The sequence below is a fragment of the Podarcis filfolensis genome (assembly GCF_964270895.1).
Source record: "Podarcis filfolensis genome assembly, chromosome: 9".
In the NCBI taxonomy this organism is placed as follows: domain Eukaryota; kingdom Metazoa; phylum Chordata; class Lepidosauria; order Squamata; family Lacertidae; genus Podarcis; species Podarcis filfolensis.
The window spans coordinates 5,627,053-5,651,894 of NC_139610.1; the positions used below are offsets into that span (position 1 = coordinate 5,627,053).

Below are 24,842 nucleotides of genomic sequence, written 5' to 3' on the forward strand. Positions count from 1 at the left end.
TGACCTTGAGAAGCTGAGAGCTGATAAAAGATTTCTCGCTGCCAGGGTGACATTTTTTCTGTTTTCATGAAGGAGAGTATCCGTCGGAGGAAGAGGGGAGTTTCCATAGGGCTGGGAAGGTGATTCTACAGAAATGACTTGTGTTGCCTTTACAAGGGAAAAGAAGCAGAGATAAACAATGCAAGAGAAACACCACCCAGTCTTAGAATAGAGGGCAACTGTTTTGTGGCTTATCAGAATTTTTTTTTAAGAAGCTGTATAAGCAGCAATCAGTTGTTACTGCCAACTTTTGCCTTGCTCTTTGCTGGTGTTCCTGTACATAGAAATGATTAGTGGGTTTACATTTTTCAGCCCAAGGACCACATTACTTTGATGCTAGCCTTCTAAGGGCCACCCACACACTCTCTTACACAGAATTCCTAGAATTTCATAGATTTGGGGGGGGTGTCTTTTTTAGAGAAATGCCTTTTTTGTTTCTCATAGCCACAGCGGAGGCATGGCTATCTGTGATGAGCTCCTGCACATCTCTGTTAACATATGAAGATCTAACTGGTGGGACTTTTTTTTTAAAAAAAAGGCAAAAGATTGCTCATTCCGACAATCTGAATACCGATCCAAACTAGACACATGAACAAACTTTCCCCTGGATCTTTTAAAATTACCTTTATTAAAGTTTTCAGCAGATAAAGTGACTGATGAGAAAGTAACAACAGAAATGAGGACCTTGAGACAAACTGAAAAGGGCATTTCCTATTATGCTGACTTCAGTCAACAGCTTCACTTGAAGATTCATGCTGCTACTCCAACCCCTTCATTCAGAGTCCTGGTTCTTAAGAGTGCTTAATTTGCACAAATGAGGGGTAGCAGAATGAGAAGCAGAGCTGTTCACTGTGTGAGTATACGTCATCAGCTCATAAGGTTTCTTGGGAAATAGGATAGCTCCTGCAAGAGGATCTAGCTGTGGGCATGAACTGAGAAGGGCTATTTAGCTGCTCCTCTGGAAAGTAGAGTGTCTTGTGAATCAAATCTTTGACTGCAGAAACATCATCTCCAGCTATGAAAGAAAGAGAAAGAGAGAGACATACTGATGAGAAGTACTGGAGCCTTAGCAAGAATCCGTATGTGACTGGTTCTCCTATCAACATAATAACATATAAAACTGAATGTAGGAATTACCTCTTGTAATTCATATTCTGCCCTTCAGAAGTATGGCAGTGGTTTGTGGGAATCTCAGGCTGTATTCACAAGATTATCTTGCATCCAAGAGCTAGCTTTTTTGCAGCCAGCTGATCTAGAATTTATTTTGTGAACAAATTCAAGCACTGATCTTTGCTGGACATCCAAATGCATGCTCAATTTATTCACAATATTGGTTCTATGATATGATGGTCACTGTGTGCTCAGTAACAGTCTTGGCATCCATTTTTAAAAGCTTCATGGAAAATTGGTATTTCATAGATTGCTGCCCATGAAATCTGTGCACGGAGGCAACGTTCTCTGAATAACCAGATGTTTGGAACAAAAAGCAGGGGAAAGCTATTTCCTCGTGCCCTGCTTCATGAATTCCTAGAGGCATCTGGCTCACTGGTATCACAAAAAGACTGCTGAGCTCCCAGCAAGGCAATTATTGGGCTCCATTTATTTCAGCTGCAGAGAAATGTTTTTAAGTGTACAGACAACACCTGTCCTCAGTTTAGAAGAAAGAGGCGTTCCTGTTTTCAGAGGACGAAACCTAGGAAGCTCCCTTTAATAGAGTCAGACCAGTAATGTCTGCACTGACTGGCAGCAGCTCTCCAATGCTTCAGATAGTGGCCATTCCCAGTCCTACTTGGAGATGCCAGGGACTGAATCAGGGACATTCTGCGTGCAAAGCATGTTCCACCACAGTGCTATGGCTCTTCTCCAAATCCATGTCCATCTCTAGAACTTCTGAATCTGTACCTACACATAACACTCTGAGCCCAAGGCAGAATGGAGGATAGAGGAAGAGACATGTCTACAATGGATGAAGACCGGGACCAAAATTGGAATGAGGAAGCCTAATTAACCCTAATAGTCATTTGTCCCTGCCTTGGGTGACTAGTGGAACGTAACTCATATGTAGATGGCTCAATATTCAACCAGGGAACTAATAATACATATGCAGTCTGCTTTGTTAATTTAGCCCACTAACCTGGTTTTGAAAAATACTGAAATGTATGTAAACATCTGTAAACAGCAGGAGGGAGTTACTAATACGTGTTTTAAATGCTTTGCATAAATATAATCATAGAATTTTGCAATTTTAGGGTACAATTCTAAATTTGCTGCTATTGGTTCTTTTCCCTTTCTTTCATCTCTTTCTGTCCTATTTATTACAAGGAACACTTTCACCATCTTCAAGTTATATGAGGCTTGGGACATACCCACACCCAGCTGGAGTAGGAGATCTTTGTATTCGGAGTTACTCTCTAGTATCTTCAGCAAACTGGTAGATTCCATTCTCTCCAACTGCACATCCCAATAGATGTAGATCTTTTGGTTGAAACTGACGTATACCAGACAAGGGCTATTGCAGCCTCCTTTGCAGGCGTAGAGACCTAGAGAAGTGAAAGCAGCCATCAAAGGAGAGGGAACTCCAGAAGCGCATTAGTGAGATGAGGCACCACCCAGCTAAGATCCAGCACTCTCCAAACCTTAAGATCTCTCTTTACTGAGTCAACCAATTCCCCATAATTCTCATAAGGAGGTTTGTGTGAGATGCAGTGAAGTGCATGTCCACATGCCTCTAAAAGCACTTCACAGATTTAAACCTCTACAATGCCTTAATATGTTGATTTCCATTAAAGTTAATGATTTAGTTCAGATTTACCACAATTTATTTTAAACCCTGCCACTGCACCACACTCCCTAATCAAGTCTTGAATAGCAGAGAGCAAAATGCCTGTGCTTGATGTGTAGAGTGTTCATAAACTTATTTAGCAGTGTTTCATTATTTGATTATTCTCCTTGTGAGTTGAAGGATCATATTATTTGGTGTCAGTCTGGCTGAAAAATGCCTTGCCAGCAATGTATTCACCTTGGCTCTAGCTTCATAGTAGATCTGCTGGGGATATAGAAGAGCCTTCTGCATATTCCATATCTCCAGCAGATCTAATTTGGAGCATCACTTCTTAGATAATGAAATCCTCTCCATCCCAACTTCCTTTCTTGTAACATAGAATCATAGAATCATAGAGTTGGAAGAGACCACAAAGGCCATCGAGTCCAACCCCCTGCCAAGCAGGAAACACCATCAGAGCACTCCTGACATATGGTTGTCAAGCCTCTGCTTAAAGACCTCCAAAGAAGGAGACTCCACCACACACCTTGGCAGCAAATTCCACTGTCGAACAGCTCTTACTGTCAGGAAGTTCTTCCTAATGTTTAGGTGGAATCTTCTTTCTTGTAGTTTGGATCCATTGCTCCGTGTCTGCTTCTCTGGAGCAGCAGAAAACAACCTTTCTCCCTCCTCTATGTGACATCCTTTTATATATTTGAACATGGCTATCATATCACCCCTTAACCTCCTCTTCTCCAGGCTAAACATGCCCAGCTCCCTTAGCCGTTCCTCATAAGGCATCGTTTCCAGGCCTTTGACCATTTTGGTTGCCCTTCTCTGGACACGTTCCAGTTTGTCAGTGTCCTTCTTGAACTGTGGTGCCCAGAACTAGACACAGTACTCCAGGTGAGGTCTGACCAGAGCAGAATACAGTGGCACTATTACAGAGTGGCACTATTACAGAGCAGAATACAGTGGCACTATTACAGAGTGGCACTATTACAGAGCAGAATACAGTGGCACTATTACAAAGCAATGAATCCATTGCTTTGGGCCCTACCCTCTGGAGCACAAGAAAACAAGCTTGCCCATTTTTCATGGGACAGCCCTTTAGATATTTGAAGATGGCTATTCCTATCTCCTCTCAGTCTCCTCTTTTCCAGGCTAAACATACCCAACTCCCTCAACCGTTCCTCCTTAGGCTGGAGCATCTTGGTTGCCTCCCTCTGCACGTGTTCCAGCTTGTCAATGGCCTTCTTAAATTGTGGTGCCCAGAACTGGACACAGTATTCCAGGTGGGGTCTGACCAAGGCAGAATAGAGTGGGACCATTACCTCCCTTGATCTGGACACTATACTTCTGTTGATGCAGCCTAGAACAGCATTAGATTTTTTTTGCTGCTGTATCACATGGATGACTCTTCTTAAGCTTGTGGTCTACTAAGACCCCTAGATAAATTCCCTTCCTTTCATCTATAGCAGTCTTTCCCATCTTAGATCCTGAGACCTTGCTAGACTACAGTTTCTGTCATCCCTGACCCTTGGCCATGCTAAATGGAGCAGTCTAACAACTACAAGAAGAAAAAGAGTGCAAGGGGAAAAGCCTCACAGGACAAATTAGGATGCTCTGCCAGGCCTAATGGGCACATAGATGGAAGTTTGCATTCATCTAGCCCATAACTGTCTATTTTCACTGGCAGTAGCTCTCAAAGGTCTTGGAAGGTGTCTTTTCAGTCCTCCTAACTCTGGAGATCCTTTTTAACAAGGAATACGAGAGGCTGAACCAGGGAGAGTGCTGCTGAGCTCCTGTAGTGGGCTCCCCATAGGTATCTGGTTGGCCACCAAGAGAAGCCAGTGCTGGATAGGCTTTTAGTCTGATCCAAAAGGGCTCTTCTTACGTTCTTATGAAAGCTGGATGTGAAACTCTATCACTGTGCTATGTCTACCTGACTGAAAGTAGAAGAGTCCAGCAGAAAGCTTTTCTCATGAACATATGAAGCTGCCTAATAGCGAGTCAGGCTATTGATTCATCTAGCCCAGGAATGTCTACTCTACCTTGCAGTGACTCCCCAAAGTCTTAGTGGTCTTTCCAAGTCCTACTACCTGAGACCCCTTCACTGGAGATGATAGGGAATGAAGCTGGGACCTTCTGTAAGAAAAAAATGCTCTACCAATGCGGTAGGAACACTTTATCACATACGATAATCAGTTATTTCCCACGCCTGTGGATCTACCGATAGGAAAGCAGCTCACCTGCACAGAAGGCACTCACATTTTCATCTACTTGGAACCTAGCCACAGTGCGGCCGTGGTCTATGATGTACGTCTGTCCATCCCAAGCGCAGGCAATCACCTCCTCGTGGCCATTTCCCTAAGGGTTCAAAATTTTCTGATTAGCAGAAGTTCCCTGTGGTAGGTAGAAATCCCATCAACCTCTGTGAGCAATGCTCATACATGTTTTCATCTAGCCCCAGCTTGTCACTAACATTAGATAAAGGAGGTTGATGCAACAAGACAAGAAACTAGCCTAATGAATATAGCCAGTCTAGATTCCTGGTTTTTTTATATATTAGGCTTATATACTGCCCTTCATCGTAAGATCTCAGGGTTGTTCATGAGATAAAAATAGATTCCCAAAGGATATAGTGGCCGCAAAACATTATGGGGAGTGGAAATAGAAAAGTCAACTTTATAGCTCCCTGGGTCAACACCAGATATTCATGCAACCAGCTCTTTTGCTGGCTAAAGTTTACAGGAGCCCAAGGAATGGATTCAGAAGTACACTGTGTTGTTAACAGTGTTAAAACTAAGTAACTCAGCTTGTTCAGTGAGTGTATGAGTCATTCCTTGGAGCTTTATGAAGATGCTCTGAACTTTCTGAAGGAAAAGTTGTATGTAAGTGTCATATACAAATGAATATAGAATCTCAGTTTAGACATTCGTCTTCTCATAAGCCATCAGAATAACAGAAATCTCTGTTTCCTGTAAGCATTACTTGTTCAGACAAGTTCTTCAGGTACAAGTTGCTAAAATACCTCCTTTCAACCTTCCTTTGCACCATCTTGTTTAGCACAATACAACTGCCTCTGCTGCTCATTCACCTAATAACAATCTTTCTTCCCCAACCCCTTACTGGGGCATCAGTTCCTTCTCCCCTGAATCTAGTGAGAAAAATGAAGTGGGAGCCAGAAAGCTGGCAGCTGAGTGGGTCCAGTTTGCAACAAATCCCACCTCTGGGATTAAAATTATGAAATCGGTGAAAATTTAAAAGGGGGAGGGCTTAGATCTAGACATGAGCACAGGGGCACAGGATAGTAAGTCAGAGAGGTCAAAACACCACAAGTCAAAACAAAACTGCCAAAGACACCTGAAGAGAGAGACTGTATACATGTGTTTAATGCTAGAAGCCTCTGAGCCAAGATGGGAGAACCGGGGTGCTTGGTCTTAGGGGAAAGCATTGATATAGTGGGCATAAAACAAACCTGGTGGAACAAAGAGAACCAGTGGGACAGAGTTATCTCTCTGGATATAAACTTTATAGGAAGGACATAGAAGGATGTACCAGAGGTGATGTCACTCTGCATGTCAAAGAGGGCATTGAGTCCACAAGCTAGAAATCCCACAAGAGGCAGACCCCTCCACAGGTGTGATATTGGGCCCAAAAAATAATTTAGTACTGAGGACATTCTGTTGTTGCCCTGATCAAATTGCTCAAGGACATACTGAGAGGAAGAACAAATTCAAGGAAGCACCCAAAAGAGGAATTGTAGTAATGGATGACTTCAGCTACTCTCAAATAGACTTATGACTTCCAGTCATGAAAAAGAGGCACATTTATTAGATACCCTAAGTGACTGTGTCATAGAATCAACCAGAGGTGCAGCAACCCTGAACTTAAATCTTGAGTGGTGCCCAGGAATCTGGGTGAGTTGTAGGTGTTGTCAAACAAACTGGGATTAGTAAAACAAAGGAAGTCAAATCACTACAAAATGTGCAAAATGATTCATGTCAGGACAAAAAGATATTAATTTCATAGTACCACTCATGGACCTCATCTAGTGGTGATGAAGAGGATGGACCAAGTCCCCTATGAGGAAAAGTTGCAGCATTTGGGACTTTTTAGTTTAGAGAAAAGACAAGTAGGAGGTGACATGACAGAGGTTTATAAAATTATGAACAGCAGTAGATAAAGCAGATAAAGTTTCTCTCTCTCATCACACTAGAACCTGTGGACATAAAATGAAATTCAATATTGAAAGATTTAGCATAAATAAAAGAAAGTACTTCTTCACACAGTTCATAGTTCAAGTATGAAACTCTCTCCCACAGGATGCAATGATGGCTTTAAAAGAGGATTAGACAAATCATGGAGGAGGTCTATCAATGGCTACTAGTCATGATGGAGGCAGTGCTCTGTCCCACAGTCAGAGGCAGCAGTGCTTCTGAATCCCAGTTGCTGGAAACCACAAGAGGGGAGAGTCCTCTTGTGCTCAGGTCCTGCTTGCAGGTGTCCCCCTGTGAGAACAGGGTGTTGGAGCAGATGGGACATTGACCTGATCAAATAAGCTCTTCCTACGTTGGCAGGGGTGGTGGCAATCTCTCCTCCAAAGGAGGTATGCCAATAGTGTGAACCCGGAGAATTTGTCTGACTTTGTACTACTAAAAGCAAATGACCTGGTTATTGCAAGCTAGAACAGAACTCACAGTAACATCCAGTTTTTCTAGAGCAAAAAGTTGGTGGTCAACCTGTACTGACCACAGTAGCTTGTCAGCTCCCTCCATCAGTTTCAGTGTCCCTACAGGGGAAAGAGAAAGTTAAGCAGAGTTCTAAACTAGCATAAAAGGCAACAATTTTCTTCCATCCCTATGCTGTGCCACAGAGTTTATGTCAGAAACATTATTTTGGGTGCAGCAGATTCCCATTCCAATGTCTTTCATTATATTTGGCTAGACATGCATTTGATTTCATGTTTAGTACTCTGTGAGTGGGGAAGCCTGTTTTGACTTCTTTTTCATAGACAGATTATTACCGAAGTTCAAGCTGTGGGTTGCTCCAGATATTTTAAGTGATAGCAATGAGGAAGAGGCATTAAGATGGTTTGCCTTAGAGATCATTATGATTTACTTAAGTCTCAAATGGATGTGTGTGTCCCCCCATACGGCTGGTGGTCTTGTTGGGCCTCTGTCTCTCTCTGAAAATGGAAGATCACCTGGGCACCCTCACCCAAAACATAGAAATCATTCATCTATAGAGCCAAGGAAACAGTTGGGTAAAAGGCTAGAGCACAGGTTGTAGAAGACTTGTGATGCCTTCAACCAATCACAGGTGTTGAGCTCATGACAGAACACCTATTCTATACAAAGTGTACTTCTGCACAATGTCAGCCAGCTTTCCAAAGCGATGAGTGGCCTTTTATAATCTGGCCCAGGTGAGCCTTCAGTAGATCACTATGGCCAATCTGCAATACATTTTTCTGACAAGAACACTCACATCCATTCTGATTTAGATACCACAACTATAGCAGTCTATGAGGGACATGCCTTGGGTCTGCCTCCTTGTGATCTAACCACCCGTGGGGGTTGGCGAGCAGATCAGCTAATCATGAGAGAAAGAGAGGGTGGAATTTAAGTTGAAAGCTGACAGTTAACAGTCAGATAGGGATGGGTAAGGGCTGTCTCAGAGAGGGGAGGCAGGGATTGTCTGTGGGTTAGACAAGGACCTAGCAATTAAGATAGTGGCTATCTGTTAAGAGTGAACAGATTGTGAAGTGGCTGTCAGTTAGTTAGGAACTGCCTAGATAGACAAGGTTCAGTCTACCTGAGGGGAAGATCAGAAGGGGCTGAAGTGTTAAGACATTCATTAAACATCACTGTTGAGAGTGCCTAAGCTACCACCTCTGTGAGTATAAAGAAATGAAGTTCCTCAGTTCCACAGTTGCTTAGACCGCAAGATCTACCTACAGTTGCAACTGCAAGGCCAGCTACACCTAGCCTGGTCTGAGCTCGATCAAGGGTCAATAAGAAACTGTGCTGCAGCCGAGAAGAAAAATACCTGACTTAAGCACGCTTTGTCCATGCACTTTCCAAGCCAATAGTGATGTAATAGATCTCACATTTCTGTGGTTTGTGTTTGCTACAATTGTATAAAAGTTTTGTGCATCCTTTGCTTAGAAATAAACTTTTCTACCTTTCTACCCTTTGTCCCTCGTCATTGGCCGGGGAGGGACAGCGTTTTGGACTTTTGTTCCTATAACAACACCTGTCATGCCACCTGCTTTTGCCTCTGGCCCCTAGATCACTGATGAGGCAATGCAGCTTTCAGGCTGAAAAAGGTTCCTCACCCCTGACCTAGAATGAGGCAATAATGCTACACAGGCATTGCCTTTTATTTCCAGAGCATTCTTCAGTTGCCTCAAGACTGTATCCACTCTCTTTCCTTCATCTTCAAGCAGGGTAACTGTGACATGTGAATGATGAAACAATTGAAGCAAATTGACTTCAACCTTCCTTAGTAAAATAGCTGTTATTTCAAAGTAACAGTGAGCCAAGATGACAGTTTTCAAAATGCACACAATAGAATCATTCTAAGCGGTATGGCATGTGCAAGACAGCTTTGACAAAATAAATTAAAACGCTAGCTAGAAATTAAATGCTGTCTTCCAAACTGGGATGTTAAGTTTTTCAGTCTATATACCTTCTAATATTCCTGGATGTGATGGTTGCACTAGAGCATGGGTAGGCAAACTAAGGCCTGGGGGCCGGATCTGGCCCAATCGCCTTCTAAATCCGGCCCACGGATGGTCTGGGAATCAGGGTGTTTTTACATGAGTAGAATGTGTCCTTTTATTTAAAATGCATCTCTGGGTTATTTGTGGGGCATAGGAATTCGTTCATTATTATTATTTTCAAAATATAGTCCGGCCCCCCACAAGGTCTGAGGGACAGTGGACTGGCCTCCTGCTGAAAAAGTTTGTTGACCCCTGCACTAGAGGAAATATTTCTAAGGGCTCCTTCAGACAACCTATTTATTTGGTTCTCACACTGATTTGCTTGCATGAAGCTTATACAGTGGTTAAACTATCTCCAGTCTTTACTGAACGTTTGTTCCAATTTGTTTATGGGGTGGTTGCACAACAATGAGAAATCATTCTGTTTTGTTTGTGGGATGTTTACATGTCTTCTTGTTAATCATTTGTTTATTCCACACTTTCCAATGCATTTCTCCATCACTTTCCTGTTCTTTTTAATGAATTTGTTGCATTAGGGCAACAGGGCCCTTTAACCTACTTTAATTGTGCAAATCAAGATTTCTGGCATGTACTTGAATCTCTCCTGCAAAATAGTGATAATCTGGAAGTACCTTAAGTAGTCTCCAGAATTAAAATGTTTTGAAACTGTTTCTGTTTTGGGGTTGATTGCTAATTTGCAGTTTCTTAACCATGAAAGCTATTTCAGCTCAGGTCCCAAATCCTTTGTAGAGATTCCTTTCCAGGAAACCAAGAGGGCTTACCATCCAAGGTGCAGAGTGCAAACAGACCTGAGCCAGCATGCTTCTTGGAAGTCCCTGCAATGAGAGAACCCAAGTTGGGAAAGCAGCAGCGCCAAACCTTCGAGTGCAGCATTTTGTTTCGATTACTGCCTCTCTAAGTGTTTTCATCCCTCAAAATTACAAAGCAGAAAACGTACGATAGAACTCTTGTATTTTTACTGAGTTGAAAGCCTGGAAAATCCCCCCCTCCCTCCACCCCATCTCTGAGGAAACAGGAGCCTCTTTCTACCCACCCTTATGAAAACTAATGGAGGAAGGTGCTCCATTAGTTCTTTAGATTGAGTAAAAGATGTGGTGGAAGCAAAATACTGTATGTGAAGTGCTCTGAAAATCCCAAGAGTTCTATGTAAATTTTAAGTCATCCTCACTACAATCCGTTTTCACCCTGTGACATGCTGACTTCGCTGGGCCAAAGCTGACAGGAAGGAGGAGTGCTAGTCACAGGAGGAATGAGGCTGCAGCTGTGCAGGGGTTAGAATGAGAATCCAGTAGAACAAAAGTATGTCTGTGTGAGAGCAGGTTTGGATAGAGGAACAGCAGCTGCACAGAAAAGTTCTAGGTGAGCAACCTGCCTTAGGTGCAAAGATGGAACCTAACTAGACCATGCAGCCTTGAACTCTTCTCCACACAAATCCACTCTATTTCCTCATTTTTACCAAGGCCAGAATTTCTTCCACTTACCTCTGCCAATGCTGCCAATGAGGTGAGTGGAAACATTCTTGTTGTGAATTCTACCTGATGTCTGATGGAGAATGACATCCCGAACTGGGGCTTCCCTAGAAGAAAGCAAAGCCTGAGGGGATATCTGGTTGTAATAGCAGTAACATCTTGGAGTCTCATACTCTTAACTAGATTTGATGTTGTTAAGTGACTCTTGTCAAAATGTGGGTCTCCTGCATATCTGTAAAGGGGTAGTTGGGTAAACAGAAATAACATTTAAAGTGGATGAGTGGCAAGTCTTAGCAGAGACACAGAATTCTTTCCCTGGGTTACCTTCTTTCTACCAAATCCCCAAAATATAAGTGCTAGGTTAGCAAACTTTTGTGTTGATGTTCCTCTATCATTGAGTTTTGAAAAAGCATTGAGAATAAGCAGCTCCAAGCTGCCCTCTACTTCTTCACTGCATCAGCAGGCGAAGATGCCTAAAACATTATGCCAGCTGTTCTGATGCTTATATCTTTGTAAACCCAAGGTACTAATGGAGCTTGTGGATGTAATCTCAAAGTCTCTGTCTATAATCTTTGAGAATTCTTGGAGAACTGTTGGTGTCCCTGCAGACTGGAAGCAGGCAAATATTGTCCCCTTCTTCAAAAAGGGGGGGGGGGTAAAGAAGACCCAGATAACTACCAACCAGTCAGCCTGACATTGATACCAGGAAAGGTCCTAGAACAGATAATTAAACAGTCAGTCTGGGAGCACTTAGAAAAGGATGCTGTGATTACTAAGACCCAGCATGGGTTTCTCAAAAACAAGTTATATCAGATGAATCTCCTTTCTTTTCTTTTTTTGATAGAGTTACAAGCTTGGTGGATCCGAGGAATGCTGTGGATTTAGTGTATCTTGATTTCAGTAAGGCTTTTGACAAAGTCCCCCATGATCTTCTTGTGAAGAAGCTGGTAAAATGTGGTTAGACGAAGTAACTGTTAGGTGGATTTGTAGCTAGTTGACTGACCAAACCCAATGAGTGCTCACGAATGGTTCCTCATCATCCTGGAATGAAAGGAAATTCTTATTGTGAATTTCTATTCCCAATCTCCTGAAGGACAGCCTTAACACGGGGATGCCTCCTCTCCTCTGACTGGACAGGCAGGGTCACATGTAGATTCTTGTCGGGAGAATTGTCATCTTCCACTCTCCAGACTGGCTGGCCAATAAAACACCTCCCCGTTCATTGCCTCCGCCGCAGAAATGCTCCTTCTGGAATTCCAAGCTGCCTGGTGTTTCCTGCGAAGATTCACTTGTAACCTCGTGGCTCCATGGAATGAAGATGGACATGAATAATGTTGGAGGCACAGTACCTCGCTCCCTGGGTAACCTCACCTCCTAGTATTCCATAAGGAGATATGGTCCTATGTATGTCTCTCCTAGCATGGTGGGTGCTATCAGTAACTATGCCAGTAATTATGGCCAACTGATGTCTATTTGGGCCTAACGTTGCCTGCTATTTTATTCCTTCCGCTTCCAAAATTCTTGCACCCGGGTCCCATGCTTAAATTTAAAACACAGCAATATGGAAAGTTTCTTTAGTTTGGCAAACACTCGTAAAAAGTGAAACGGGAATCCCCACAAGTAGATATTCCTATCAAACTTCTAACTGACTGAATAATACATAGCCACATGATTTTGATGGCCAAAAAAAAAAATGTTCAGGTTTTGTAACAGAACACTAAATAAACCCAAAGGAGGCATTCAGCTAAACAGTTCTGTTAGCTCAAGCATTTTTTCCCCCTGCGCTACACAACTTCCCGCCCCCTCCTCTCCCTGCATGCCTTCCCCGATCTTTTCCAGAAAGTTGGGGGGGAATCCAGAACATAATTGAGGGGAAATGTGGGGAGAGCAGGGGAGAGGAAGTTCCCCTGTGCAGTCCAAAGTGCTTGCATTAGCAGAACTGTTTAGCTGGATACTGCTCCAAGCCATTTTAATCATGAAGCTGTTCCTGCAGCTCCATAATATAAATAGGGATGGTTAGAATGTCTTGCTCTGCCCCACTAGATTTCAGTAGTCTCACCTGCTAGCTGCTGAACTGTCTATCCTCTCTGTCGGAGACTGCTGCTCTGCTTTCCAAGTACACAGTAAGACTGCATAACCACACCCAGGCTGGGACACCATCATCTCAGGAGAACAGTTTGAGCCTGGATTTACAGATAGACTATCCACCTATGTTAGCCAAGACAGAGAAAATGGAACCCAAGTAACTGGTTAAACCACCACTTGCCTTTGATGAATGAGCTGACTACCATGCATTTAAACATGTCACTGTCTCCCCTATTCCCACAAAAGCCACCCCTTAACCCATCTTTCTTCTCCAAGTACCACTCCATTTCCCTTCTTGCTACCTTTCAGCTCCCAACTCCTGCAGCATGCTACTCACACCTGCTCTCTCAACTCTCTCTCTCCTCCAGTCCTGTCCAGTCTGGTTTCTACTCCCTCCTGGACCAAGGAGGTAATGAATGCTTTTCTAAAAGGATGGTCCCAAGGTGTCTGAAAGAGGCAGGAGCCCATTCCTTAAGAAACCCTCATTAGATCCTAAAGACTTGAACTATAGGCCAATTGTAAATGGGCCCTTCCTGGGCAAAGGCACTCTTGGATGAAACTGATTTTCAAAAGCCTACCTGTCCCTCCAGCAACCACTTTTTGAGTAGCACCAACTGTCCTGTGATATTCTCTGAACTCTCAGATGTGTCTTCCCAGCGAAAGGCTCGCACCACACGGTCTGTATATCCCACCACCAATTCACTCTTTCCATCTCCATCTGCAGAAAGCAAAACACAGCTTAAGGCTTGTGTGTTGGCAGAATGCCGCAATGTGCATATGTGGATAAGGTGGGTGGGGTGGAAAAAGACAGAGAAAATAAAAAGTGGGAGTGGAAGATGCGATCCTGCTGTTTTCTCCTTTGGTACCTTTTAAAGGGTAGACACCAACAACTCACCAGTAGGTGGCTAGCTCTCACTCAGCTGCTGAATACCAACCACTTTCATGAAATCTGCTCCTTAATCTTACAGGCCTAAACCATAGCATCTTAGCTATCAATGATTTACTCATAAATGAGCTGAAGGACCTCTCTAACAGTTTAAAACACTGGGGAGCCACAGTCGAACTTTTCTAATTTTAAGGGATGGTTTGATCATGACTGCAACATTGGGGAGGGGGAGCCCTCACTGCCAAGTTCAACTAAAAATAAAAAAAATATTTCCTTAAAAACCCCTAGTACAAATGCTTAATTTGCATTATTATTTCTGCAGGCTGAGATTTGGTCTTATGTTCTTTCTCTGTCTCAAGTTGCAGAAGAACACTCACGACTTCAGAAAGGCAGAGAAGTTCTTTGGGGGTTTTTCTTCCTCTGCTTCCTCATTGGTTTGTGTCACTTTTCCCACCCACTCGCACTGAATTTCCTATGCTCTATGAAGCCCTTGCACTCCATGCTGCCATTGCTCACCAATGTCACTAATCAGCATAACTTTGGTGTTGGCAGGAATGTGCTGCTTGAACCCAAGCTTCTGGTCTTCTGCCGTTGGGACTTCATGGTGGCCTGAGGCATCAAGGTGCTTGGTGGACGGAGTGAGATCGAAGAGATGAAACCACCCTTCAGCACTCACAGCAACAACCACATTCTGACAGAGAAATGTATGGATAAATAAGAGGTGGTAAGAAAGAGAAGATAGCATGAGCAATGAGGCAACTGACACTCATAACGATAAGCTCCATGCATTAAAAAAGTATTGGGCAAACCCATTGGCAGTGACGGAGAACAAATTTATTAATGATTTTTAATGACACGCCATAACTGGAGTTCTCTGGACTGCTTACAATAAAAATGTTAAAATACAATCAAAAAATTAAAAGGCAACATCAAATTAGGCGGCAGAGAAACAGCAAGACCTAATTGTGGACAGGCTTTAAGGTTCAACCTTCCAGGTAATAGTGCTTATTTATGTATTCATTCATAGGCATTAACATACCACTTAATATTTTAAGTATCTCCAAGAAGTGTACAGTCTAAAAATAACAAAAACACAACCTAGAACCAGTAGAACAGCAATATAAAAAGACACAAAATGAAAACATATAAAACAGTCATTATTAAAGCGGAAAATATTTATTGCATATTTACTATACACAATTCCCTTCCAAGTTTATCAGTGACAAAGCATGTATAGAATTTAGCCTGTGCTTTAGTAGTCTCTTGTTTCATAAATCATTTATAATCTGCCCTTAAAACCACAGGGCTGCTCATTCTGCTCCAACATGCTCAGTCATCCAAAGCTCTCCTGATCCCGCACCACCACCCCATCATTTCTTCCCTATGCCTCAAACTGCCTCACCTCTCACTTCCTCCAAGTTCCCCCTCTAACTCCACCACTGGAACACCTTCCTCATCCCCATTCCCTACTGCAATTAATTTAACTGACATAATTGCCTTTTCCCCTTTTCCTACCCTGCCTACATTTCTCCCCGCTTTCTGGGCCAACTCCTTTGTGTCTATTTTCTAAATTATAAGACCCTCAAGAAAGGCATTCATCTTCTAAAGTGCCTTGTTATTTATATAATGCCGTATCTGCTGTGGCTGCTCCCAGACCTTGGAACTCCCTCCCTAGAGAAGTTAATTGGCTCCCTTCTTGTTGGCCTTCAACCGAAGGCCAACTGAAGACCTTCTTATTCCAACAGCCTTCTGAGAACTGTTGTGAGTAGCGGGACGTTGGAAGGAGCTAATCCCTTTCATGAGAATAAATCACCCTTTGGGTAGGTAATCATAGATGCAAGGTCAAACGAGCCAGTTGCTGTAGTAACGGCTCAGAGCCCTGACTTTATCTGTGACTGATGTATGTCATCTAGTTGTACTGTTCAGTCTGTCTTGTTTAGTGGGTGTGGGTTAGAGCAACAGTGATATTCTATATCTGTATGTATCAGTAAATATCTGTATCTGAAAAGCCTCCAACTTTTCCATGTATAGCTTTGTCCAGAGCTATTTGCTGAACATATTACCGTATTTTTCGCTCTATAGGACGCACCGGACCATAGGACACACCTTGTTTTCAAGGGGGAGAACAAGAAAAAAAAATTCTCCCCTTCTCTGCTCAGCGCCCTTTCAGCAAAGCGGCAGGAGAAAGGGAGCCCCTTCCATTTCTCCTCCTGCTTGGCTGAAGGGGCGCTGCGCAGCTCTCCCTCTCTGCTGAAGCCAGGAGAGTCTGGCTATCCCTGAAGCCTGTGGAGCGCAGCACGAGTTCCCGCTGTGCTCTGCAGGCTTCGGGTTCCTTTTGCTGGCTTCCGGCTTCAGCGAAAGGAACCCGAAGCCTGCGTAGTGTAGCGGGAACTCGCGCTGCGCTCTCCCGGCTTCAGCAAAAGGAACCCGAAGCCTGCGGAGCACAAAGGGAGCGCTCCCTCAGCGCTTTGCTATTGCTGAAGCATTCACTCCATAGGACACACAGACATTTCCCTTTAATTTTTGGAGGAGAAAGAGTGCGTCCTATAGAGCGAAAAATACGGTACTTCTACAATAGTAAAAGATTTGAACCTTACTCTGTTTTTGTGTGGTGACTGGTACTGTGAACACTTCCACTGTGTGTGTATCTTCTATCAAATTCCCAACAGAACTGATTGCTTTTAATGAAGAGGTTGTTGCTGTGCTGTTCTTATTGTAATTATGTTTTTAACAAATCTTATGGCTCTGTGTGTGTGTGTGTGTGTGTGTGTGTGTTTTAATGGTTGGGATTTTTCTTTGCTTTTAGCTGTTCTTATTTTCTGTAAGTCACCTTGGATCCCTGTCAGGGAAAAAGGTGGGCTATAAATTAATTATCATCAATATGCAACCCTTATTTCAGTCGCATTCAGCATTCATTCAGTCTCGTTCAGCATTGTTACGGGGAAGTAATTTCCAATACTGTATTTCTATGGAAATGTACATAAGATTTCAGTGTTTATTCCCAACATTTTCACAACAATATGAAATATATCACTTTTCTTGCCATTTGACAGAGGCTGACATGTTCAGTGTTTGAGCCCAATGTTGCGGAACTCATTATCCTTCTTCTCTCCCAGAATTTCAGGAAGAGTTTGAGGTTATTTAGTAGTATATCAGCAAAGAAATAGCACATAAATATAAGCTGTGAATATTTTTTTACCTTTCCTTTATTACATACATCCCCAACACCAACACAAGTAAGCTGGAAGAAAGACAGAAAGAATTTTTAAAAAATAAGTGTAACACTTTTCAGTTTAAAAATCCTTAACTAACAACAAGGAGGGAAGGGTGGTAAAGACAGATAATCAATGCAAATAAATAAAACTATAAGCACTAAATTCTAATGGAGCTCAAGGACAAGCAGCCTTACTCTCTGGAAATCCTCTTTGGGACAGTCAGTCAATCAGCTACAAATCCACCTAATGGTAACATTGTCTAACCAGCATTTCTCTGCAAGAATATCAAGGGGGACTTTGTCAAAAACCTTCCTAAAATCAAGTTAGTGATGGTCTGAAGGTACATCAAAATGGAGACAGGCTGGAGTTTGCTAAGTCCCTATCAGATCCAGTAACAAAACAATTAAATGGCATCTATCAAGATTGAAACTTGAACTGAGAAACCTGTTTTTACACCAATATGAATGCTCAAGAGATGGCCTTGGAGGAGTCATTTTCCATACTCAACTTAACCCCTTCAGACCCATGGCTACTGATGGTGGATAAATATGCTGATAAATCACTTGCTACCTTCCAATGAATTGTTCTCGGCCCGTCACCTAATCTAATCATTCAAGCCCCAATCTGATGTCTTTCAATGGACTCTGGAGGCTTCAGTTTGACACTCCAAGTTTCCTGCTCTACAGCGCAGATGAGAGGGAAAGGCAGCAAATGATGGATTAATAAAAAATACTTGGAAAGGTAGTGAAAGTCCAAATTCCTGTGATGACTCTTCTAGAAAGAGGTCCCCAGTTGTTCTACAGGTGGTCATTCATAACTGGGCAGTGAAGAAACCCAGTGGAATAATGAAAACAGAATCTGAACGGCAAGCAGGAATTTAAACCATTTTAGGAGCTTCCCTAGATTTAGGAAATGGTTAACGGTGTAAATACCTGTCTAATTATGAGTAGAGAGGCAGCATCAATGCCTATGCCTACTCCGGAAATATGTTTTGAACTATTATTTTCCAGAGTTGAGCCCTGCTTTTACCTTGAATAAGTGTCAACTAAGAGACTGACTGTTCTGAATAGGATCCGGAAGGGATCTAACACTAATTAGAAACACCAAATGTTTCCCTTGGTATCCACTCTTGAGAACAAAGCATTTTGGGACTAGTTATGTGACCAAACTCTCACCAGTTTCCTTAAAAAATGCTATTTTTGGGCTGTGTCTCCAAGTCATGCCCACCATATGCAGTCAGTCATTGTATTTGTGGTCAATTTCAGGTGGGAGACATTCAAGTTAGCCTGCCCCTTATATAGAAATCCAAGAGATGACTTTCTGAAACCTTTATTCACACAACCTTGGCAGAAACTGTTTGGTTTCTTTTGAGTGACAATAATAGCTTTGTAACATGCCCCATGAACTAGCGAAGGAGGGGGACCAGGAAAAAGGAGTTAGATAAAATCGCTATAAACTGTTGTAATTCAGAACTTTAATCTGAAAAAAGCTGGATTTGAGTTTGTTGGTGTCTGTGGACTGCCTCAAGTGCGGTGGACTCTCTTTCATTAGAGGATTTTAAACAGGTTAGATGACCATCTCCAAGGGATTGTTTAGCTATGATTCCTGCATTGCAGGAGGCTGGACTAGATGATCCTTAGGGTCCCTTGCAACTCTCAAAAATTCTTTGATTCTATCTATCAGCCTATGTATGGCATCTACTTAGAAACTGCACAAAGATCACCAGAGGTAGAATAATTCAGAGGACTACAAACTTCAATTTCTACTTACCATTCCTTGACATAAGCGCACATTCCAAGGCTTGCTTTCATCACTCTTATATATGAATAGTTTTCCACTAGTGTCTCCCACCACTAGCTCATTTAGCTGGAAAGAAGAAGAACTGATATTAACAAGGAGGAGTTTTCCTCCTTTGGATTTTAATATAGTTTTATTGCACTTTATAACATAAACAAGAACAATGGGGCTGAAATAGAAGGCGATGAACCCTTTCCCTGCAAGACAATTTTGTGATCAAAATGATCTCCATAGGATGACCCCACTTCATGACCACTTTCTAATAAACAGCAGAAGCAGAAACTAGGGGCCAGTATTCCTAAGCCTGGTCTGTCTGAGGTTTTCTGAAACTGCCTGCCCTGGTGGGGCTGCCAGCAAAGGGCAACAGCAAAGAGAATGGTCCCTTTAGGGGTAGCACTTTGGGAGTGGAATGAGGGTGTGGGCCAGCACCCTTGTAATCAAATTATAGTTTTAAAGGAATGGGTTTTAACTTGGGTGTAGGTTGTTTATTGGTGGGAGTGTTTTAAATTGTTTGTTAGTTTTACACGTTAATTTGTATATTGTATTTGTGTTTGTATTTCTTTCTTTTAATACGGCTGATTAATATTCTGCAGCCTTTTAAATGTGTTTGTGGAAGGGTATTTTTTTGTTTTAACTATTTACTGGTGTATTGTATTTTTATCCTGTGGACCGCCCTGAGATCTTGTGATGAAGGGCAGTATATAAATCTAATTAATTATACAGTAATAATAATAAGTACTCTCCTCAAAACTATTATCATGCTGCCAGTTGCAGGGACTGAGTTTATTTAAGTCCCGCAGCACAACTAATCTGCTGTTAGCACTGCAGGCTGAAGGAAGCATGAGGGAGGAGACCTTAGGTTTTACAAGAAAACTCGAAGCACTGGCATCCCTCAAACTCCGGGACAAGACGCTCTGAGGGGCTGTTTACTTTCTTTCCTTTTTGAAAATAATTTTTTATTAGTTTCCCAACACTTACCCAATATTACCACATTGTTTGCCAATTATAGATACCACTTAATATCAAAATAATTCCAAATTTATACAATGTAATCAAAGTGGTTTCCTGCGCTCCTTGATAATTGTTTTTTGTCCAGTTCTTACATTGCTATATATATATATATATATATATATATATATATATATATATATATATATACAGCAAGAGCTGAAAGTGATCACCTACCTTTATCCCTCGTGTGTGATTTACCCTTTGATCTGCCCAAACCACAACACAGATATCAACCAGATCTAACACCCGGAACAGGCCTCAAGAAAATCAGATGGAATGGACAAGTGAGCGAGCGGATATCTAATTGGTACAAATCTGAGGAGAGCTACCGTCTCTCAAAAGCAATTATGAAAGGGTGCCTAGAAACAGAGGAGAGCGCCCTGAACATGATGACAACATATGAAATGCTTTTATATATATATATATATATATATATATATATATATATATATGATGACAACATATGAAATGCTTTTATATATATATATATATATATATATATATATACACATGATGACAACATATGAAATGCTTTTATATATATATATATATATATATATATATATATATGTGGGTGTGTGGGTGTGGGTGTGTACACACACACTTCTAATTACAATTCAGTTGGTATATTAATCATTCGGATAACAGCTGCATTTTGGGCGACTCCTATTCGTGTCAGTAATACCTCATCTAACTCTCCATAGGATTTCAGATGAGGCGCTGTTATTATTTTCCCTTTCTCTGAGCGTCAGTCTGAACCCGTCCCATCACGAAGCCCTCGGCCCGTTCTGGAGGCTCCTCCGCTCCCTCCCAATCCCGCTCTCGCCTCGCCGGGCTGTTTACTTTCTCTGCCCCCTTCAGTCACTCCGCTTAGAGGAGCCGCTCGCGACTGGAGCCGGCGGGGCTCCGGGCTGAGGAGGGGCGGCGGCGCTTGGGCCTGCCCCGCGCGGGCGCGCTCTTACCGCGTCGTTGTCAGCGTCGCCCAGGCACACGGCGCGCGGGAAGAGGCTCCCGCCGAACTCCAGCGTCACCCGCCGCACGTAGCTGACCGACCTCATGGCGCGCCCCGCACCACAGAGGCCCGAGGCCTTTTGGCCAGAGCGGAGGCGTGGGGGGTGGGGGCAGCCGCTCTAGGACGCGTTGGACAAGCGAGAGCGCAGCAAGGGAGCGCCGTTCGCGGAGGGAACGCGCGTAGAGATACGCCGATGGAAGAGTCGCCCAACTCATGCGTGAAGGCAGAGCTTCCTGGTTCCTTCCGCCATTTTTGTGCCTCTGCCCTTCCTCAGATAAAAACCCTTCCAAGAATACAGGGAATTGGTGTAAGGGCAGCAGCCTCACAGAAGCTCATAGATGAAATCGGGGAGAGAGAGTAGATCCCTGTTATGTACTGAAGTTCTCACCCTGGGCCATCAGGGGGATACTGTAGATAGTTTTCACTCAGCTCCGCATATGCAAATAAGGAATTGAAAGTGACCTTCAGTGATTGGATAGTTACAGAAAGTTGTTACTGTTGCTTTGTAGTTGAGCTCTATATAAGCTGGTTGCCTGAACGCTTCAGCCCAGTTCTGTTCTGGGCCTGTGAATAAACAGGAGCTGTTTGAAGAATCACTGTGTTGTCTGATATGTTCACCCACAACTTAACAACCCCAGCAGACTTTGCGGATGCCAAAATTATTAGTCACTTTTAAAAAGATGACAGAACGGATTGCTGAAACTATCGAGGCATCTCTTGATTAGCTGCAGCCAGCAAAATTCTTGCAAGGATCTTCTCAAAACGTCTCCTAACAATATCTGAGTCTACCCTTCCTGAATCCCAAAATGGTTTTAGACCTTCTAGGGGACAATGGACATGATTTTCACTGCTTGACAGCTCCAAGAAAAAGGCAGAGAGCAAAACCAACCCCTCTATATGGTGTTTATTGACCTTTTGACACTGCAAATCATAATGCCCTGTGGACTGTCCTTCTGAAAATTGGCTGTCCAGATAAATTTGTGAACATCATTCGGCTCCTCCATGATAATATGACAGCAACAATTGCAGATAACAATGGCTCTCAAAGTGAACCATTCACAGTGGGATCAGGTATTAAACAGGGTTGTGTTATTGCCCCAAAGCTATTCATTATTTTCATTGCCATGATCCTACACTTTGTTGAAGGGAAACTCACCACTGGGGTAGAAATCATGTATCAAACAGATGGAAAGAAAGGTCTTCAATCTGAGCAGGCTGAAAGCAAAGAGTAAGGTTACCATAACTTCTGTCATAGTGCTTCAGTATGCTGATGACAACGTAGTGTGTGCACTCTCAGAGGATGACCCCCAAACCATCCGAAATATCTTCACAGAACCTTACGAAAAGCTTGGCCTGTCGCTCAACATCCAAAAAACCGAAGTGCTACACCAACAAGTACAAAATAACCCCTCTGCAGCGCCACAAATCCAACTCAATGGTGTAACGTTGGAAAATGTCCATCACTTCTCCTACCTAGGCAGTTATCTTTCCACAAGTCAACAGTGATGCTGAAATCCAGCATCGCCTGAGCTCTGCAAGTGCGGCTTTCTCCCGATTGAAGTGCAGAGTGTTTGAGGACCGCGACATTCGCAGGGAAACCAAAATGCTTGTTTACAAAGCTATTGTACTACCAACCTTACTGTATGCTTGTGAAACATGGACCAGTTATTAATGTCATCTCCAACTCCTCGAAAGATTCCATCAATGGTGTTTCCAAAATATTTACACAGCACTTGGGAAGACTGGCGAATTAATACCAGTGTACTGGAAGAAGCAAAGATCACCAGTGTTGAAGCAATGATTCTTCAACATCAACTTTGTTGAACTGGTCATGTTCTGTGGGTGCCTGATTATCATCTTCCAAAGCAACTATTCTGAACTTAAAAATGGAAAGCATAATGCTGGTGGTCAACAAAAGAGGTTTAAAGATTGTCTCAAGGCAAATCTAAAAAAATCTAGTATAAACACTGGCCTGCGAGCGCTCCAGTTGGAGAACAGCCTTTACCAAAGGTGCTGTGGACTTTCAAGACGCTCGAACTCAGGACGAAAGGGAGAAACATGCTAAGAGGAAGGCACGTTTGGCAAACCCTCACCGTGATCAACTCCTGCCCGGAAACCTACGTCCCCATTGTGGAAGGATGTGTGGATCCAGAATTAGCCTCCAGTCACTTACGGACTCACTGTTAAAACCGTGTTCATGGAAGACAACCTTACTTGGCTACGAGGGATCGCCAAAGAAGGGTGCATCTGTGACTGGGACTTATAAAGCTAGGACTTAAAACATAAGAGCCTTCTTCTATCTAAATTTCAATCTGAGTTTGAAATTTAAAAATAAAATTTGAAAAAACACCACCACAATATAAGCTTTATTGTAGGAGAGTGATAGACAGGGGTTGTCCCCTGCACCTTGGCATATGGGTGGGTGGGGAATCAGCAGCCGGTCAGAGGTTGTTGGACTGCAACTCATCCCCCTTTGGCCATGCTGCATGGTGGACCACATGCGGTGCCCTAATAGACTGTGGCTTCAGCTGAACCCAGGAGGCAGCAGCCCAGTGGGCTCAGGGCAGAGGCCTCTCTTCTTTCTTCAGTGAGATGAGCTGTATGGTCAGGGACCAGCCTTTTAGGGGGCAGATGTGGGGTAAGCACTGCTTTTATTGTTTACTCGTGCGGAGGGATCTGGGCAATGAGTTATGCTGGGGTGCTACCCAGCAGGGCTAGCCTAACAGGCAGAAGGGCCTTTGGCTCTAGATTTGAGCCAGGCACCCCTTACACATAAAAAATAAGCAGCCCTTGGCGCCTGGTGATGATGACTGGGTGTTGGAGCTGGGTGTGTTCACAAATGCTCCATGTCTGATACCTGTCTGCAGCTCTGGCTGGTGGTAAGGGAGCTGTTCTGTAGAGTTTGTAATATGGGGTTGAGTTCCAGGAACCCCCTATCTTTTGTTCCTGACATTTTTGGGGGGAAAGTTAAGTGGCGGCGTATGTCCCTCTTCCTCCTGGTGGCACTTGAATTCCCATCTGCTGCTTCTCAGGTGTGTGTGTGCTAAATGCTTGGGTTCAATAAATGTTAAGATTTAATTTGAGCTTATTGTGTTAAAACAGGATGGCAGACCCGTTTGCCTGAAAATGTGTGCTAGACTCATGTGTATTAGGCCAGACCTAATACACATGGGGAACAAGTGAGACATAATCTTCTTCAGATGTTGCTCCTACAACAAAGATGAAAGAGGAGCTAGTATAAATCAACAGACTCCAATTTAACCCAGGGGAGATTCTCCCGCACACTGCCATCCCATTTTCCCCACTCAAAACCGAATGGACCCCAATATTTCATCGATTCTGCAGTAAATTATGCATACCACCATACACTCCAGTATTGTGCCTCCCTCCCTCACAGCCCTATTACACAGCTGCATAAGTGTAATGATTTTTAAAACATTTTTTAAGGGATGACCAGTATAATTATGTAGGGTGGGGTTGGCAACACAGGTTTCCTTCCTCAGTTCGTTTTTGTTTTTTTATAAAAAAAAATACTACTGCCACAGGGACTGGTGGTGTTCCTAGCCTGGTTTGCAGCCATTGCCCAGCAAATGCCTCAACAGGGCACTGTATCGCAATTTACCATTCTTTCCAAGGACACTGGGGGTGGGCGTTGGTTGCTCCTGATGTGCATGGATTGCATCTTTCCATTCATGGCTAGTATGCAGGTGTTGCTCTCTGGCTGGTGTGTTTCAGCACTGTTTTTATGGATGCTGTGTGAACGCCTCGTGGTAGTTTAATTCAAAGTTTCACAGAACATGGCATCTACTCAACACTTCC

At 43.1% G+C, this 24,842-nt stretch overlaps 1 protein-coding gene across 4 annotated transcripts; it reads right to left on the reverse strand.

Annotated features, from left to right (window-relative positions):
* Positions 1-648: 648 nt before the first annotated feature.
* Positions 649-21,253, reverse strand: ITFG2 (integrin alpha FG-GAP repeat containing 2). Of its 4 annotated transcripts, none has more exons than XM_083630596.1 (12): positions 21,065-21,253; positions 18,974-19,069; positions 17,188-17,229; positions 14,505-14,679; positions 13,681-13,820; positions 13,077-13,225; positions 11,030-11,124; positions 10,310-10,363; positions 7,504-7,595; positions 5,053-5,170; positions 2,406-2,579; positions 649-1,054 (listed from the first exon to the last, which is right to left on the reverse strand). In XM_083630596.1, the coding sequence occupies exons 1-12, from the start codon at positions 21,236-21,238 to the stop codon at positions 912-914; spliced, it is 1,452 nt and encodes a 483-aa protein (XP_083486722.1). In that variant the 5' UTR covers positions 21,239-21,253; the 3' UTR covers positions 649-911. The 4 variants fall into 4 exon arrangements, with proteins under 4 accessions (XP_083486722.1, XP_083486723.1, XP_083486725.1 ...); XM_083630597.1 differs by having other exon boundaries at positions 20,974-21,157; XM_083630599.1 differs by having other exon boundaries at positions 20,855-21,086.
* Between the last annotated feature and the right edge of the window lie 3,589 nt (positions 21,254-24,842).